Source organism: Bos javanicus, chromosome 7 (genome assembly GCF_032452875.1).
Source record: "Bos javanicus breed banteng chromosome 7, ARS-OSU_banteng_1.0, whole genome shotgun sequence".
Classification (NCBI taxonomy): domain Eukaryota; kingdom Metazoa; phylum Chordata; class Mammalia; order Artiodactyla; family Bovidae; genus Bos; species Bos javanicus.
In genome coordinates, this window is record NC_083874.1 from 15,290,612 (window position 1) to 15,307,494 (window position 16,883).

Here is a 16,883-nt window from a genome sequence, read left to right on the forward strand (position 1 = left end):
GCCAAGGCCTGGGCTCCGTGGCTAGCCAGACTTGGTTTCCAATTTCAACACCACTAAGCCTCCAACTACTGGCTGCCTCAGTTTCCCCATCTGTAAACCGGGATAAGAATGCTGCCTGCCTGACAGTGGTGTTGAGATGATTCTGTAACCATGAAGCAGGCTGTCCCTCGTGCAGCCAGGCCCATAGATGGGACAGTGTCTTTCTGGGTGGCAATTATACAGATCTGGGCTCTGGGCAAGGGCTTAACAAATGTCACCATTATTCCCCATGAACACACATGACATTGTCATTTGTGTGTTGCCTTCCCCACTAGAATGTCAGCTCTACAAGGGCAGGACTTTGCATGGGTCGTCACTGCTGTCTGTTGCACCCAACTAGTTCTCAGTGTCCGTCATCAACAATTAGGTCGAGTATGCATGCACCTGGGACCCAGCCCCCAGGGACCACACCACACAGGCTGTTTACAAAAACCATTTTAAATTAGAAAAGACAAGAAGCATCAGTGCACACAGAGGAGAACAGAGGAAGAGGGCCCAGCCCCGTGCACGATGTGGTCGCCTCACAGCCAAGTGGGCAGTGAGAGAGACTGTCAGGAAGGCACAGGTAGCTGAGGCCAGGGTCCTGGTTCCTCTGGGAGTGGCTCCAGGCCCTGTGGGCTCAAAGGTCAGTCTTCCGGAAACTTGCTCTGTTCAAGGAGTTCCTGGGGGAGGGAGGAATGAAGTAGATCAACACGGCCACATGGTCCCCAACTCCATAATGCTCTCCAGCCATCACCTCCTCCTCTTCCTCCCACTCCTTTCCTTCCCCTCCTCCTCCTCCCCCTCTTAAGATCCTTCTATGGTCATCCTGGCTCCTTTAACACTGGTTCTGATCCAGCCGTGGAACTGGAGATTCCTTCATAGAATCCACCACTGGAGATATGAATCATACCCATTTGACAGATGTGGAAACTGAGGCTCAGAAAAATGAAGTCACATGCCTGAGAAATAACCTAGCCAGGATCAGAAATGGTGGCTCAGAGTTTGAATATTATGTACATGTGCAAGTGTTCACATGCATGTGCAAAGCCCTGAGCACCCGTGTTGACAGGCACACGTATGGTAGCCCCCACACTCTGCTGGGCTTTGCCTGCCCCATCTCACCCTCTCTACGGTGGGCGGGGGACTTGGGTTAGGCACCTGAGGCCGGCTGTGTTTGGTGCCAGCAGCTGGGGCAGACGCTGGGTGAGCAAAGGCTGCAGAGCCTCCCGCAGGCGGGAATAGTTGCGCTCCAATTCCCGATGGTACTCCTTCTGGTCCGGCCCAATCAGGGCTTTGTTCTTCCGCAGCGCATCCTCACACCTGAGGATCAGATGGCTCAGTGGTAAAGAATCTGCCTGCCAATGCAGGAGACCTGGGTTCGATCCCTGGACTGGGAAGATTCCACGTGCTGTGGAGCAACTAAGCCCAGGCGCCACAGCTACTGAAGTCCACACGCTGTAGAGCGGCACACCGCGATGACTGAGTCCACGTGCTGCTACTAATGAAGCCAGTGGGCCCTGAAGCCTATGCTCCACAATGAGAAGCCCACACACCACAAGAGTAACCCTCACTTGCCACAACTAGAAAGCCTGCATGCAGCAATGAAGACCCAGTGCAACCAAAAGAAAAATAAAAAAATGAGAGGTGAGGAGGCCATGAACTTGGGTCAAGCATGCACAGTAATAATGGGGGTCTGATAGGTGGATATATTGCTGTTCAGTCACTCAGTCGTGTCTGACTCTCTGCAACCCCATGGACTGCAGCATGCCAAGCTTCCCTATCCTTCACTATCTCCTGGAGCTTGCTCAGACTCATGTCCACTGAGTCATTGATGGTGGACATGACTTAATGGAAATCAGAGAGGCCATAAAGGGGGGTCAGGGTGATAGACTGGCTGTACTGGGGAGTCAGGTAGGCAGAATCATAATGGGGGGTGGTTAGAGGGGCCCTGTCTGGGGATGGGGTCAGGCCTACTTTTTGCAGAAGTCTTTGAAACAGAGCCGCAGCTTGTTGTGATGCCTAAAGAGCTTGGGGTCTTCTGGGATCTCAGCCAGAAACACCTGGGCTACCTCCAGAGGTCCCTGTGGGGTGACAGGGGCTCATGAGGCCATCTGCACACCACCACCCCCTGCCCCCAGTGGGGCTTTGGGCAGCCTGCTTCCCCTGCCAGCCGTGCCTGGTTCACAGTGGGCCCCACAGAGCCCTGCAGCACCATCTGCAGCATCTTGGCATCAGGAGGGTCCTGCTCAGTGGCGAAGGCCAGCTCCCGAGTCTTCTTTTGCATGTCCTCGATGGCCACCTCCACCGGGGTCAGCACCGTCTGTGGGGTAAGGATGGGCATGTGCCGCTGGCTGGGGCCTGGAGATGCCTTGACCCAAACCAGCCCACGGCAGCTTGGATCTTGGCTGGGGGTTCATAGGGGTCCAAGAAGCTGTGTAAGGAACTGGGTCTGGGGGCTCCTGCCTGCCTGGGTCTGGCAGGGTGAGGGTCAAGGTTCAGTTGCTTTTGGTGTGCTGCTGCTAACTCTTGCCTGGTTCTAGTCCAGACTTGGGTCAGCAAGGTCTGGAGGGAGGGGTTTAAGTCTGCCGACTAGGGCCTGGAGGTTGGAATTTGGGGGTCCCCCGCCTCCCTTGGTCTAGGGTCTCTTCACCTCCCCACTCCCTGGGCCGTCCCTGACCACCCACCTCCTCCCGGTGGCAAACACGGATTCGGGTCTTGATGTAGGGGAAGGCGTGGGCCGTGCTCAGCAATGTCTTGCGCTTATGCTGCTCCGGCAGTTCGCCGTGAGCACGCCCGTCCGGCGTGAAGGGTGTGCAAAACAGGAAGGTTCGCAGCCCGTAGTTGCGGTCGAAGTAGGTCACCCGGTCCTTGAGCTCATAGGTGTCAAAGTGTGGCTCCACGTATGTGATCTGGATGTAGGCCTGGGGCGTGGGGCCCAGGGGTAAAGGTTTCAGCCCCATTACACACAGTTGGGGCTTGCCGGCCTCCCGCAGGGGCCCCATCCCTGTAGAACGGGGGTTGAGCCTCACTGGGTCTGTGGGCTTTGGGTTTCAGGGATTTGGGTTCTCAGGTCTCCCTATGTCTCATCTGGGGCTTTTCTGGTGGCTCAGACAGTAAAGAATCTGCCTGCAATGCAGGAGACCAAGGCTCAATCCCTGGGTTGGGAAGATCCCCTGGAGAAGGAAATGGCTACCCACTCCAGTATTCTTGCCTGGAGAATCCCATGGACAGAGGAGCTTGGTGGGCTACAGTCCATGGAGTTGCAAAGAGTCAGACATGACTGGGCGACTAACACTTTCACATCTCATCCGGATGAATGGGAATCCCTAAGGAATAGGATTTTGGGGTTCCTGAGAGAGACAAGCTTTGGAGTTTTCCTAGAGAAATAGGATTTGAGGGGCCACAGGATGTGGTACATAGAGTCTCTGAATATAGGATTTGGGGGACCCTGGGGGGATGGTTGGAAGCCCTCACCTTCTGCGGGTCCAGCTTGGTCTTGTCCACAGGGTTAGAATCTTTGATGATCTCGACTACATCCTCCCCGAACCTCTCCGTGTAGAACTCCTGGGGACACGGGGCTGACTCAGGGCCACACGGCTGCAGCCCTCACCCAGCCCCAGGGCGGCCCAGTGCCTTGTCCACCCCCCACCGCCAGGACGTGCCTCCAGCCGGTGTGAGATCTCAGCCAGCTTCGTGATGGATGGCTCCTTGTATACGAACTCCTGTTCATCCAGGTCACCAAAGCGGGCGCCGTAGAAGCCCACACGGAAATATGTTCCAAACACGCGCTGGGGCTGTGGGAGAGCTGCTATTGACCGGGAGGCCCTTACCCTAGAGACACGTGTCCTCCAGCCCCATGTGCAGAAGACAGGGGGATGGGTGGAGGACTGGGGGAACCCCAAGAACATCACATCACAGGCAGAGATGTGGACCTGGCCGACTGTCCACTGCCCACACCCTCACTCTTTCTCCCCAGCTTATCTGCTGCCCCCTCAATCTTTATTCTCATTGAACACAAACCCTAAGTTTCTGATTCTCCCTCTCGCCCCATGCACTTCTTCAGAGAATACGCAATGAGGAACAGAGCTCTATTGCTCACAACTCACTTCTCAATGTCTGTGGGGCTGGGTATATAGTCGTTGTTTAGTTGCTAAGTCATGTCCGACTCCCTGCAACCCCATAGACTGCAGCCTGCCAAGCTCCTCTGTCTATGAGATTTCCCAAGCAAGAATACTGGAGTGGGTTGCCATCTCCTTCTCCAGGGGATCTTCCCAACCCAGAGATTGAACTCCTGTCTCCTGCCTTGGCAGGCAGATTCTTTACCACTGTGCCACCTGGGAGCCCCGGGTATACAGTAGGTGCTCAATAAATGCACACGTGGCTGAAGGAAGTCATGGTTGTCTCTTGCTCTGGGACAGAGGCTCTGGTTCCCTTGTTCCAGGGCATCCCCTCCCCTCCCTGATCTAAGTTTGGAAAGAGGGACTCCCCCTCCTCCCACCCTAGGTAGATGACCCACCACCAGGAAGGACAGGGGTGGCTCATGTTCACTCACCAAAGCGGATCCAGGTAGGGTGGGGTGGGCACCAGGAGAGGGAGGTGGGAGCCAGGGGCAGAGAGACAAAGTCATCGCAGAGGTCAGAGGTCAGAACCCCCAACCCCCAGGGTCCTAGTTATACAGCCTGATGACAATCATTCTATGGGTAGGGAGATCCGGGGAGGGAGGAGACCCGCCTGCCCTGCTCGGCCCCCACCCAGCCCTCCCGCCTTGGCTCTGGGTTCCTGCCATCTTTGGCCAGAAAATTCTCCCCAAACTAGGAGATGCCTAAAAATAGACCCAAGTAGGGGAGAGGCAGAGAGGGGGAACATGAAATGGCAAACGAGCAGAGATCCTGGGGGAAGTTGAGGAGACAGGGAGACATAAGAGACCCAGAGACACACACAGAGTGAGCTAGCAAGGAGACAGACAGGGAGAGATGGATGGGAAGAGACCAAGAGATAGAGACAAAAAGAAACAAGAGACAGGGCGGGAGCGGGAGGCCCCCCTTTCAGGCAGTGACCAAGCTGGCCCTGCCCAAGGGAGGGGTGTCACTGGAGAGCTCCCAGCTGGGTGAGTCACAAGCTGCCCTGGAGATCTGGGGCAGGGAGGGGGACCAGGGGGAAGTAGTGGGGGTGCGTCATTGGTCATCGCCCACTGAGCCCCTGTGGCCGGGCAGCCGTGCTCCGCCAGCGCCCCCTGGTGGTCCCCGACCACTGCTGACCAGTTGTCATGGGGGTCCCAGAGACAGGTAGGTGGCCACTCACCTCCCAGCCAGAACTCTGTGGTGGGAGAGAGAAGGGGCAAAGTCAGCTGGGGATGGCAGGGGTCGACGGGCTGGGGCTGGGGCTGGTGGGCTTCCTGGGCCCACCTGGTGCATGATCTTGGTGAAGGCCTCCTGCAGTTTGCCGTGCACGGCAGCTAGCTTCTTGTAGTCACGGTGGGCTTCCAGGATGGGAATGAGGGTCTTGTAGACCTCGTTCACGGCCTCGTAGAGCCCGCCCTGGGGATGGGGGTGTGGGGATATGTCAGGGTTTCCAGCACCTACCCTGGTCTTCTCTCCTGCTTGGACCAACCACACTCCTACCCACTCCCCCAGGGTGCCATCTTCTATCACCTTCCAGGAAGCCCACCCTGACTGCATCTGCCCCAGATCGGGTACCAGCCTTTCCACTCAGCCCTTACAGACATCCTCTGTGGTCTCCACCATCCTACTGCGGACCAGGTGCTGTGTACATCTATGCTTTATCCATGTTCCTTCATTGGTAGGAGTCATTTTCTTTTTCCCCATCCCTCAGACAGGAAACTGAACCTGAGACAGGAGGGGCTCCCCAGGACCAGTACCTGGATGTAAGCCCTTCTGGCATGATGCCTAAGGCCTCCACACACGCCTGCTGGCGCATGGTAATAGGCACTCCTGAGTGCCAGCCAGGGCCAACATCAAGCTTGGCACACAACAGGTGTCCCGAGCTATTTGCTGACTGTCTGAGGTCTGTGTCCACCATCGGGCTTATTCCCAAGGCCTTTGTCTCTGAGACTCCAGCAAAGTAATAATAAACACAACATCAAAAAAACCTCGAGGGGCTTCCTTGGTGGCTCAGTAGTAAAGAATCCACCTGCCAATGCAGGAGACATGGGTTCGATTCCTGATCCAGAAAGATCTCACATGATGCAGAGTAACTAAGCCCGCGCACCACAACTATTGAGCCTGTGCTTGGGAAGCCCATGCACTACAACTAGAGAAACCATCACAATAAGCCCGTGTATCACAACTAGAGAATGACCCGTGCAGCAGTGAAGACCCAGAACAAGCAAAAAATAAATACAAACAAATACATAAAATTAAAAAAAAAAAAAAGGAAAAAAGAAAGTTCAACGCAAAGAACTGAAACAGGATGGTAAACATAGGTGGTCACTGACTTTGGGTGCTGCATATGAGGGGTGGTGGGGACACAACTTTCTTTTATGTGTTCTTGAAATTTTTCATAACAGAAAAGAATTTTAGGGACTTCCCCAGTGGTCCAGTGGTTATGACTACACGCTCTCACTGCAGAGGACCAGGGTTCAATCCCTGGTCAGGGAACTAAGATCCCCAAAGCCTCCAGGTGCGGCCAAAATTAATCTTTTTTAAATGGTCACTGAACATACTCAAGCCTCACCCATACACCAAGAGTTTTAAGGGGAGAAAGGCAGGAAAGTGGCTTCAGAGGGACCCAAATCCTCCTCCCCCACCAATCTCCCACCCAGAAAGTGTCCTCGCAGCAGCTCCATCTGGAACCTTCGGGAGCGGGTACGCGGCCCAAGAGCGGAAGTCGCCGCTGCCCCAGGCCCTGGGCCTCACCATGGTGAAGTAGACGGCCGCCTGCTCCAGCAGCCCCACCAGCCCCATCTCTGTGAAGTGCTTCCCGGAACAGAAGCCCTCCTCGTCGGGTGAGAGGATGTCGTCGGAGATGGCGGACTCCTCCAGCACGTTGGATGAGATATTCTGGGGTGGGAGGTGGGCTCAGAGCCTGGTCTCTTCCCCACACGGGCCACACCCCCGCCCGCCACGACCCCCACCCCTGCCACTCACCTGGAAGGAAACGCAGCCCACAGGCAGGTGGCGGCTGTCCTCCAACAGCGCGAGGTACTCGGCCACCAGCGCGGCCGCGTGCACCATGCACTGCGCGGCCTCCGCGTGGTTGCCCAGCTCCGCGTGCTTCCCCGCCATGTTCTGCAGCCACGTCAGCCGCAGGTCTGGGGAGCCCTGGTAGCCCCGGGCAATCCTAGAGCCCAGGTGAGGACGATGGGAGGTGGGAGGAGAGTGGAGACTCACCTCGCCCCTCACTGCTCGCCCCTCCCTTGTCCATCCCCTTCTCCTTTTACCCCAGCCATCTGCCCCAGACGACCTCCCCACCTCAACCTTCATTCACCTCTCCCTCCCCGCACCTGTCTCACCTGTCCATCCCCTTACCTGTCTTCTCCCTTATACTCATCTTTCTTCTCAGCAGTCCTCCTTGTCTCCCACTGACCAGCCAGTCTCCTCACCTGTACCCCGTTCACCTGTCTCACCTGTCTCCCCATTGCCCTGCCCATCACTGCCTCCCTTCCTCTATTCACCTGTCCCCTAACTTGTTCCACTCCACACCTGTCCATCCCTGCACAAGTATCGCTCCCTCACTTGTCCTGCTCATCAGTTTACTCCACCTGGACCCTGAACCATGCCACCTGTCTGCCTGGGGCCCTCCCTTCTGTATGCCCCCTCCCTTCCCTGTCTGCATTACCTGGGCCCCCATCTCCAACTCCCCAGGTTCTTACTAAATACTCCTCCAAAGCACTTTGCTCTCTTGATCTGTCAGCCCTTCATGGGTTGGCGCCTCACCTGCCTCTCCCACCTGTCTACCTCACCTGTCCTGGCTCTGCTTTGTCACCCTGATCTGTATGTTCCTCTGGTGCCCTTTTCTTTTGCTCATTTACCTGCCCGTACCTTACTTGTGCCCTCACCTGTCGTCTTCCCTCTCCCTCGGTCCTCATCTGTCTGCTCTCCTGGGCCCTCATCACTTGTCCATCCTTACTTGTCTCTCTTATTACCTGTACGCTCACCTGCTCCCCTCTACCACCTCCTCGCCCCTCGCCTGTCTGTGAATGGCTGACGGTCCCGACCGGCCCTCCTCACCTGTACATGAGGTCAATAAGCATCTCCGGGTCTTCCTGATGCTCCTTCATCTTCACCGTGTCAGTCAGGATCATGTGCAGGTTGAACATCAGGTCCTGGACCTGGAATAGGGGAAGGGCCGGGAGTGATGTGGCCAAAGTGACGGGGTCAGGGGTCAAGCAGGGTGGGGCCACGACCCTGGTTGTGGAAGGTGGGGCCGGGGCCCGGGGATCACCTGCTCAGCAAAGGTGCTGTCCCGCAGCCCCACGTCCTCCTCGGCATAGGTGAGGATGGTCTTGAGTGAACGGCGCAGGTGCTCTTCACTGAAGTTCTGTGTTGTTCCCACCAGGGACGACAGCGACATCGTCACTTGCATCTTCACACGGGCGAAATTCTGGGTGGGCCAGGAGGAAGAGCATGCCTGCCTGTGGGCCTTCTCAGCCTGCTGACCTCACCCCTCTCCCCTTCCGCCTCGCGTCTGTTTGATCCAGACCCCTGCTCAGGACTGCCCTGGTAGTCTAAGGGTTAAGAATCTGCCTGCCCTGCAGGGGACATGGGTTCGATCCCTGGTCTGGGAAGACTCCACATGCCACGGGGTAAGCCTGTGCACCGCAACTACAGAACCCACGTGCTGCAACCACTAAAGCCCACAGGCCCTGAGCCTGCACGCTGCAGTAAGAGAAGCCACTGCAACGAGAAGCCTGTGCACCACAACTAGAGAAAGTCCGCGGGCAGGAATATAGCCCAACCTGGCGAAAATGAATAAATACAACTTATTAAAAACATGAGTAAAGAACCCTAATCAATGGCCCTCCCTGGAGCCCTGTGTGGGCCACGCCCCCCGGGCCCCGCTTACGTTGCCAATCTCGAAGTTCTGGCGCATGAGGAGGTAGAGGGAGGCGCTGGCATGGGTGCGGATGGTGCTGATGCGGCTGCCGCAGTGGCGCAGGAGCCTCAAGCAGAGGTCGGCACACAGCTCCGTGTCCTCCTCAAACAGCAGCTCTGGGAACTGGCCCCCGCCCCCAAGGTGAAACAGACACCAGTGAGTTCTCCCTGTTCTGACTCAGACGGTTCCCCATGGGGACTTGGGCAGAAGCACAGGGCTCTTCTGCCTTCTCTGGCCAAACCAGCAGGCTTTGGCGTCTGAGCCAGTTTAAGCCCTTGCTGTGTGACTCCAGGTAACCGACTGCCACTCTGATCCTCAATTCCTCTGCAAACTGTGGTTAAGGGGTGTGTCTGGGCACTCAGCAGGCGTGGCTGTCAGAGATACTCACCTTGGATACTAGAGCCCGCTGTGTGGCCAGGCCGTGCTGCAGGAAGAGGGCACTCTGGGCGCTGCCCAGGCTGTATAACACGACCTTCAGTACCGCGCCTAGGATGCTCTCCCGGGCCTCTGACAGCATCACCGTCTGGCAGGCCAGAAATCCAGGTCTTAGAGACTGGGGTGGTTATGGAGTCAGGGAGGGAGAGGGATTCTGAAAGTCAAAGATCACAAGGCCCGTTGGTGGGGTCCGAGGTCATGGAGATGCTGGATCAAGCCATACCTGCACGATGATCTCCAGTGTATCCAGGACCACCAGGCTTGCCTCGGTTGCCAGGTTCCCGTCTACCAAGGCCTCGTGTTCCATTTCATCTTTGGTCCTAGACGGGAGGGGAGGGGCTGGGGAGGGCCTCTCCTGGCCAGACCTCCCCCCCCCCCCCGCCCCCGACAGCTGGGGGCTGTCCCTTTATCTGCCCTGGGGGCGCAGTTCTCTGGAACTTGATCTAACCCCTGTGAACTATGTCCCGCCTACACCCACTTGTCCACACGGTCCGAGGTTTGTCTCCAGTGTGTGACGCTCTTCCGCCAGCGAACGTTCTCCTGGTTCCCAAATGGGCTCCTCTCTGAGACACACAGGTGGGTGTTCACACATGTGCAAAAACATAAGGACACACGTGACCATGATAAGATACATACGTGGGATCCCTGTGAGGTCACTGGATGATGTGGACACCTCGGAGTGGACGCGGTTAGACATCAACAGAGAACACAGAAGCCCATGTGCCACGTGTACAGAGATAATGTGTGGACTTCTGGGATAAGTGAGCCAGACAGGTGGGAACGGCTCCCGTCTCGGGGACCCTTGTACAAAGTGTGGGAGGCGCTGAGTGGGGACATGTGTGGGGGTACACCTTCCTCTCACCACGGCTCCGTCGCACCATCTCCTGTCGGGCTCCAATGGTGCCCAAAATAGCTTCCTCCAGTCGGGCCTTCATGTCCAGTGATTTCTTGAATGTGAGGCTGTTGATGCGTTCAAAGGCCTTCTTCCCCTGAGACGGCAGAGAACAGGTTCAAGGTTGACTCTGTCCTTTTCTATGCGCTAATGTGGTCTGCTTTTTCTGGCCCTATCCCTCCAGGAACCTGTGCTCGCAAACATGGTCCTCCCCTTTACAGCAAGCTCTAAGCTCTCAGCACCTCCCGGATTCTGTTCATGAAGGAAATTTCCGCCTTTTGCTTTGGTTCAGCACGTGCTCATGTGCTCAGTTGCTAAGTCATGTCTGACTCTTTGCAACCCTTTGGACTGTAGCCCACCAGGCTCCTCTGTCCATGGGATTCTCCAGGCAAGAATACTGGAGTGGATTGCCATTTACTGGAGTGAATTCCCATTTCCTCTTCTAGGGGATCTTCCCAACCCAGGGATCGAACCCACATCTCCTGTGTCTCCTGCATTGGTAGGTAGGTTCTTTACCACTGAGCCAGCAGGGGAACTGAGAAAGGTACATGCACTCTTATTATTCCTTGATTTCTATCAGGAACTTCTCTCAGAGGCAAAACTGTAGGAGCAGTTGGCTGGTAACTTACAGCACTGAAACAGTCTATCCCTTCCCCCCAGCAAGTGGTGCAGTCCATCCCTTCACACCCAGCCCATGTCACTCCAGGCCCCCCCGCCATGTGTCCTCAACCTGCCCCCTATGCCCCAGTCCCCTGCCCGACCTTCGAACCTTGTACTCGAAGGCAGCCAGGCAGAGGTACAGCAAGTCCAAGACACGACCCAGCTGAGGGAGCGTCAGGTCCGCAGCCCAGCGCTGCAGCAGGGCCGGCTCAGCATTCTTCAGGACCCATAGCACACACACCAGCAAGGTCCGACTGGACTCAGCAGAGAGGGCATAGCCTGAGCGAGCAGCCTGGGGCCGGAGAGTGGACAGGGGGATCAGAAGGAAGAGAGTTGACCTTCGTTTTCTCCACAGTAAAGTGAGAACTGGCCGATTGGTACTTTATTACGTAACTTCTATTACTGGGTTATCGGGCACATGATGTCCAAAATACAACAAAAAATCACAAGACATGTGAAGAGGTAGGGAGATGTGATTGATAAGGGAGAAAAGACATTAGACACAGGCACAAAGATGATCGGATGTTAGCTGGTGTCTCTGGGGACAAGGCTAGTACTCACCGTCACTGGGCCCTGGGAGATACTGGCCCGGGAGCCAGGGGCCAGGGGGCCACCCGCAATGGCCATGGCCACTGAGGGGTTGATGGTGCCTCCCACGTCCCCTTCACCTTCTGTGTCTGAGTCGAGCAGAGAGGCCAGTCTTGAGCGCTGACCTGGGCCCTCTGGGACAAGAGAACCAAGAGCACTCGGTTAGTTCTGTCTCTTTCTCAAATTTCAGCTCAGAGGTCACCTCCTCAAGGAAGCCTTCCCTGATACCACCCCCTCAGACCAGGGTGTGGTCTCTAGTTTTTGACTCCCAGAGCTCACTTATTATATTTGCAATTAGATACAGTCATCGTACAACTAAGATCCACAAAGGCCTGGACTATATCTATCTGCTCTGGCCACGCTATGCTCAACGCTTAGAACATGGCCTGGTGCACAGGAGCAGTCATTGCAAAGATGATGATGACAATGGTAACAACCATAATAATAACTGCTGCTGTCATTATTATAGCATCAGCTGACACAGACGTGGCATTTCTTACGTATCAGGTGGTGTTCTAAACACTCTAAAAATATTAACTATTATTCTTCAACACAACCCTATGAGGTAAGTACTTGTATCATCCTTACTTTATGGAAGAAGGGACTGAGGTAAAGACAGGTTAAATTACCTGCTTGGGATCACAAAATAGGTAAATGGTAAAGTTAGAATTTTAACCTAAACAGTCTGGTTCCAAAATCTATGATCTTAAAAGATTATCCTCTCCACTCGCCCCCAAAACAGTATCATCAGAGAGAGTTGCTACCAACAAATACAGACTAGGTCTCAGCGTAGAGATTCTTGAGATACAAGGTCAACCTCAAGCTCCAGCCCAGTTTAACATGGATTTCTGACTGGATTGAGGTGATCAGCCCCTTTTCCTATCTGCCTAAGAGAAGGAAAGATGAACCCTCACTGGGAAAAGAGGACATTGCCTCAGTCCTGACGGCCCTTTTACACACAATGTCCAAAATACAAGAAAAAAATCAGAAGACGTGAAGAGGCAGGAAAATGTGATTGACAGGGGAGAAAAGACAACAGGAGCATGCACAGCACAGAGATGATCAAATACTGAAGTGAGCAAACAAGGACACTGAAATAAAAAGTAGAGGATTTTCCTGGTGGTTCAGTGGCTAAGACTTTGCAATCCCAATGCAGGGGGTCTGGATTCAATCCCTGGTCAAGGAACTACATCCCACATGCGGCAACTAAGAGTTCACGTGCTTCAACTACAGACCTCAAATGCCGTAACTAAGACCCGGTGCAACCAAGTAAATAAATATATTTTTAAAGATAAAATGTAGAAGAGATGCACAAACAAGGGTAAATAGATGGAGAATATCAACAGAGAGCCGAAATCCACAACAAAAAACATCAAATATTACAAGTGAAAAATAAAACATCTGGAATTCAGAACTCAACAGAGGGCATTAACAGAAGACCAGCCATAGCAGAAGATAGAGGTCGTGAGCTCACACACAGGGGAAAAGTTTCCTAACTCATGCACAACAGAGCAAACAGAATGAAAAGCGGAACAGAGCACAGCAGACACGTGTAACAGGATCATAAAGGTCTGACATACGTGTCATTGGAGTCCAAGGAGGAGAGAAGAGAGAAAACGAGGCGGAAAAAAAAAAAAAAATCAAAAGATAACAACTGAGAGTTTCCCCGAAATGACAAAGGGCATCAACCCCCCAATTCTAAGTCTGTGCATTTCAACCACAGTGCACACTTGTTCATCGATGGTGCTGGTCAGTGTGCAAATTAATGAACACAAGGCTCCAACTGCCCTCTCACCCTGATGGTCCCCACCTCTCCCTGCTCCCACCTCTTTCTAACAGATAATTCATCTCCCGTTTATCGTGCACTGACAGTATTCCAGTCCTACACCTCCCCAGATTTTCACAAAATCCTAGGAGTAGTTGGTACTACCCCTGTCTCCACGTTACAGTTGAGAAACTTGAGGCTCAGCAAGGTTAATGGCTTTCTTGAGGCCCTGTGGCAGGACTTAAAGCCACTTCTCTGATGCTAACACTCAGGTTTTTTGCTCCTTGCCCACCTTTTCTGACCTTGAGGCTTTCCTGGGGCCTTGTGGCAGAACTTAAACCTGCTCCTCTGAACTTAACACCCATGTTTTAACTCCTTGCCCACATTTCCTGACCTGAGCCTTGTGGAATCAATCAGGTCCCCAGATGGTGGAACCCACCCCATCCCACCCTGCCCTGCTGACCAGCAAAGTCATGCAGCCGTGGCAGCGTGTCCCGGGCGAGTGACAGCAGTGGCAGGTATAGCTCAGCCACCCGGGCCTTCACGGTGGCCTCAGCATAGCGGGGGTCGGCGTCATGGCCGCAGAGCAGGCTGTGGACAGCACAGATGGCCTTCTTGTGCAGCAGGGACGCCCTGTAAAGTAGTGAGGTGCTCAGGATGGATTGTGCGTGGATCCTGCACCCTACCCCCCACCCCAAGGGACCACACAGGGCCTGCACTCACCCCTCGGCCTCAGGTTCCATGGCTAAGGCCAGTTCCGTCAGCAGGAGCCCGGCTAGGAAATGCTGCTGCCGGAAAGGCCCGCTCAGCTCGAACATGCTGATCACTTTGGGGTCTGGGGCCTGGCTGGAGAAGGTGGAGCTCTGGAGAGGTTGGGGGACAAAACAGGGGATGAGGGAGTCAAGGGTCAGAGGGGAGAGGTCGGGGTTAACTCATCTGTGAGATGACAGGGGGTTGAGTCCAAAATCAGAGATCTTAGAAATGGCAGATGGAATGCCAGTCTGGGAGTTAGAAGTAAGAAATCAGAAGCTGGTCCTCCCGGGAAGTTGCTGAGAATGCAGGGTCAGAGGTGAAGGGTCAGCGAGAAGGGGTCAATCCCTTGAGCAGTGGCCTATGTGTAAGATGGACAGAGATGAGAGCTGGAAGGCAAGAGGTCGATGGGGCAAGAAGAGGCGGCAGAAGTGAGGCCAGCCCACCTGGGAGGCAGTGGAGGACACAGAGGGCGAGGGCGAGGCCGGGGGCGACAGAGGGCAGCAGGGGAGGTTGAGGGTCACGTAGTGCTCATGGCTGCACAGGATGCGCGTGAAGTCCATGCGCAGCGTCAGCAGCACTGCCGGGTTGGGGGCCGACTGCAGCCGCGTGGCCACCTGCAGGGGAGGGGTTGGCAGGAGACATTACATGGTTCTGCCCACCCCCCACCCACGTCCCCCGGAGGACTGCCAGCCCCCCCACGTTCCTGCAGGTGCGCCGTGCCCGCCACGCCCACTCCTACCTGCTTGTAGTGAGCCCGGACCAGGCTGAAGACGAAGCCGCGGTCCACCAGGGACAGCAGGTCGCTGAGGAAGAAGGCCAGGCTGGCGTTGAGGCGCTCGGCCAGCTCCATGTCCTGGGGGCACAGGGCCTGTCAGCCTACGCCCACTCGCCCCATGGAGCCTCAGTCCCTGCCCTGGGCCTGGCTCTCGCCAAGGCCACCAGTGACCTCCAGGAGCCGGGTCACTGCCGCAAAGCCTTGGGCCTCCTTGACACGCCCTTGTCTCAGCTCCAGACTCCTGGCCTTCCTGGTTGTCCTCCTCTCTCTGACTAGCTCTTCCCTTCCCCCTCAGGTAGGTGTCTACTCTCCATCCAGCTCTGTAGAGGGCACTCTTTTTTCTTCTCTCACCAGATTTTATTTATTTATTTTTATAAGTATTTATTTATTTGGCTGTGCTAGGTCTTCGTTGCAGCATGTGAGATCTAGTTCCCTGGCCAGGGATCAAACCCCGGGCTCCCTGCATGGGGAGCACCGAGTCTTAGCCACTGGACCACCAGGGAAGTCCCTTCTCTCACCAGATTTCAGTAAGACAACGCAGATGGCAGAGACTGGCTGCTAACCTCCCCTGCCCCCATATCCTCTCTTAGGTATTGGGACCCTTTCTCAGAGTTCAGAGCTGGGTAGGGACTACATTTCCCAGCCTTCCTTGCAGCTGAGAAAAATCACGTGACCATATTCTGGCCAATGGAATTTGAGAAAAGTGATGTGGCAGGTCCCGTTCCCACCACCTGATGTGGTGGGTACTATGATGAACTGAGATGGCCAGGCCCACACTGTGGAGCTCCCTGCAACCCACTTATGCTCAGGAATAAACTCTGGTCACATTTAAACCGCTTGTGATGATATTCAAGCAAATTAACTTTTGCCCTAACTGATAAAAGTATTCCAGATAGTTCTACATGTTTCAAAGCCACCTAACAGGATGCTATTTCAAAAGAAGCCTGGGGACTTCCTTGGTGGTCCAGTGGTTAAGCATCTGCCTATCAATGCAGAGGACACAAATTCAATCCCTGGAGTGGGAAGATCCCACGCACTTTGGAGCAACTAAGCCTATACTCTACAACTATTGAGCCTGTGCTCACAACAAGAGTTGTTCATTCAGTAAGTCGTATCTGACTCTTTGTGATCTGATGGATTGCAGCATGTCAGGCTCCTGTCCTTCACTATCTCCGGGAGTTTGCTCAAATTCATGTCCAGTGAGTCAATGATGCTATCTAACCATCTCATCCTCTGCTGCCCTCTTCTCCTTTTGCCTTCAATTTTTCCCAGCATCAGATTCTTTTCCAATGAGTTGGCTCTTAGCATCAGGTGGCCAAAACAAGAGAAGCCACCACAACGAGAAGCCTGAGCACTGCAACTGGAGCGTAGCCCCCTGCTTGCTGCAACTAGAGAAAACTCGTTTACCGCAATGAAGACCCATCACAGCCAAAAACAAATTAATTAAGTTAAAAAAAAAAAAAAAAAGAGGGAAGCCTGAAGGATGAGAAAAAAGGAACAGTAAGTGCAAAGGCCCTGGAGCAGGAAGTGCCCGGCAAGGAGGAACAGAAAGGAGGCTGATACGGCCTCAAGGCCCAGCTGCCCTCCTGTTCTCGTGAGTTACCCTATGGCCTCAGAAGTTAGCCTCAGGGGTTCTCAGGTCCTGTGACCCAGAGACAAAATACAAAACCCGCCTGAGCTCCAAGTCCACAGGAGGGCAGAGACAGGGTCTGCCTGGTGCACTGAGCCTGATATAGTTGGATGCTCCATAAATGTCCAGTGAAGGAATGACCGCTGGGACCCGTCACCGATGCCTCCCCAGTGGCTGTGACGAAGCTGCTTCTCAAGGGTGCTGTTGTTCCCCGTAGCCTTCTTGAAGGGGGGTTTCCTCGTAATCTGGAATTTAGCTCTTAGGGAGACTTTGGTGCAACCAGGTCAAGGCCTTTGAGATCAGCCCAAAG

The 16,883-nt window shown here is 54.7% G+C and overlaps 1 protein-coding gene across 5 annotated transcripts in view; it reads right to left on the minus strand.

The window, feature by feature from the left end:
- Positions 1–459: 459 nt before the first annotated feature.
- DOCK6 (dedicator of cytokinesis 6) overlaps positions 460–16,883 on the minus strand; it is a 47,545-nt gene continuing 31,121 nt past the window's right edge. For 3 of the 5 annotated variants that reach the window (XM_061422204.1, XM_061422203.1, XM_061422202.1), the window contains 24 exons: positions 14,908–15,021; positions 14,612–14,782; positions 14,139–14,278; positions 13,879–14,048; positions 11,624–11,784; positions 11,172–11,354; positions 10,373–10,499; positions 9,989–10,073; positions 9,734–9,830; positions 9,464–9,598; positions 9,046–9,198; positions 8,425–8,583; positions 8,211–8,311; positions 7,128–7,320; positions 6,897–7,040; positions 5,427–5,558; positions 5,323–5,337; positions 3,684–3,809; positions 3,496–3,585; positions 2,706–2,942; positions 2,198–2,341; positions 1,996–2,102; positions 1,180–1,341; positions 460–701 (listed from right to left, as the gene is read on the minus strand). In XM_061422204.1, coding sequence (XP_061278188.1) covers positions 659–701; positions 1,180–1,341; positions 1,996–2,102; positions 2,198–2,341; positions 2,706–2,942; positions 3,496–3,585; positions 3,684–3,809; positions 5,323–5,337; positions 5,427–5,558; positions 6,897–7,040; positions 7,128–7,320; positions 8,211–8,311; positions 8,425–8,583; positions 9,046–9,198; positions 9,464–9,598; positions 9,734–9,830; positions 9,989–10,073; positions 10,373–10,499; positions 11,172–11,354; positions 11,624–11,784; positions 13,879–14,048; positions 14,139–14,278; positions 14,612–14,782; positions 14,908–15,021 — 3,189 coding nt within the window. In that variant the 3' untranslated portion in view covers positions 460–658. The other 2 variants (XR_009737401.1, XM_061422201.1) reach the window with 2 other exon arrangements.